At 42.3% G+C, this 1992-nt stretch overlaps 1 protein-coding gene across 1 annotated transcript; it reads right to left on the bottom strand.

Moving 5' to 3' along the window:
* Positions 1 to 595: 595 nt before the first annotated feature.
* On the bottom strand, positions 596 to 1329 carry SARC_13614 (hypothetical protein; the record flags this gene model as incomplete). Its single annotated transcript, XM_014292256.1, has 2 exons — positions 596 to 695; positions 1230 to 1329. Coding segments are annotated over 2 exons (200 nt in total), but the record flags the coding sequence as incomplete, so codon positions are not given.
* Between the last annotated feature and the right edge of the window lie 663 nt (positions 1330 to 1992).

Here is a 1992-nt window from a genome sequence, read left to right as displayed (position 1 = left end):
ATATAATACAAGGAGAACTGCAATCACTACATCACATGATGGATTTTCAGGAGAACGTATAAGAAACAGACTGATGGGAAGTGAAGCGTGAAACACTATGATATAACCTCCCGAGAGCCCGACTGTACACTACAATATTGCGTAAGGAACAACGAAATTTCAGTGTGTGTACCGTGTATGTTTGTGACGTGTCCGTAAAATGCCCCGACGATAGCGACCAGAGCAATAGCCTTCGCAATCATGTGAGGATCTATACAAAGACATTATACCCGAGGTCGAACTGACATAGCAGCACACGGACTAAACATCTACATCCGGCTTTATCGGTGTTTATCGGTTTCTATGACTAACAGAGTACTTGATCACACGCGATATCAAGAACAACGAATAAACATTGAAGTCTATTACTAACAGAGTAGAAATCTATTACCAACACGAATAAACATTGGAATCTACTACCAACAGAGTAGAAATATATTACCAACAGGGCACTTGATCACACGCGATATCAAGAGCAACAAACAAACATTGGTGATAGGGGCGGGTGGTGTAGCATACACAGCAGTGCAAGCGGAGACTAAGCCATCATACATACCACACAGCGGATTCACGTCGAAGATTAGTGAGAAGGTCTTGCCATCGTTACTCCAATTGGTAATGGCGGGTTGTATCCCGAGAAATTGCTTGAATCCCAGCTATAAGAGAAAAGTATACAAACCCGCTCAGAAACTATTCGTGTACGCGCATGACTATATGTTGCCATAGTTACGGTCGCAGGGCTTACACAGCGTATGCCAGAGCGGTAATGACTAGTATATCATTCCTATCATGATTCGTGCATCGTCTAATTACAGAAAATATTGAGAATCAAATATCGAAGTATTTTTATATATAATGTAGAAATCAAATACCGTAGTATTTGATATATAATGTATGGTGGCGGTGACAAAGTACTTCTGTAACCCCCCATTCGCAACCCAGTGAAGAAGTCACTTGAAGAGCGAAACTCCACGGGGGATGCGCCTGGATTTATACCCAAACTAATAGGAACAAACTGCAGTCTTGGGATCTTGGGTTGTGTGGAAGTATTGCTACACCTACCACGCCCTAAGATAGTAATCAGATATTGTAATAAATTGTGACAAACAGCAAAAAGTGTCCACAGCAAACTGGCAGTCGACGTTACAACCTTTACACCCAGCAACCACACGACATAATCCATGACACACCTTTGACACAACATCGGCCGTTTCTCGGAAGTCTACACATCGTGCGACACCAGAGCGTGCCAGAAAGTCTTCTACTAACCTGATGCCTATATTGTACCCCCTGCGATTCGAGGGTTGGATCGCATTAGGCTCACACGATAGATGGATATGTGACTAGTAGCTTAGTAGTGAGAGTACAAACTTTCAGAGCCGAACCTTCCTAGCTGCCCTAGGGGTGGGGATGTCATTGTGTGTTCCGGAAACAAAATAGAAATAAAAATAAATCAAAGACATAGTGAAAAGTACCATCGATGGCACTGGTGCGGGTATCGCTGTATAATCCGAAAGCAACGTAGATACGCAACTCATAGAACATAAGCCGGAAACGCGCCCGAATCAGCACTGATAAGACTATATATAAAACCCTTTCCCCCGGCACATACATTTTCTCTAGCTGCGTATTGATGGCTTCATCAGTCTCGTAGTCTATGATCAGCTGTGCCACCAGTGATCCGTACATAAACGCAAACAGTTCCCCACTCTGCCGTTATTAAAAAAGAAGAGGTTCGATTTATAAGCGACCGCAGTATGACGATGAAAACAACATACCAGGTAGTAACCAACCCTAAGTTTCTAAGCAAATCTGATAATCTATTGAATTGAGACACTGCACGTATATATAATGGATACCCGTACAAGGTCGAGCTTTGATAATACCAATAGATATTAAATTGGTAGACAAATTTGCTTTTTACCTGGTAAACGAACATATGCATGTGTAGAA

The sequence above is a fragment of the Sphaeroforma arctica genome (genome assembly GCF_001186125.1).
Source record: "Sphaeroforma arctica JP610 unplaced genomic scaffold supercont1.3500, whole genome shotgun sequence".
Lineage (NCBI taxonomy): Eukaryota > Ichthyosporea > Ichthyophonida > Sphaeroforma > Sphaeroforma arctica.
This window is presented reverse-complemented; position numbering and strand designations above follow the sequence as displayed.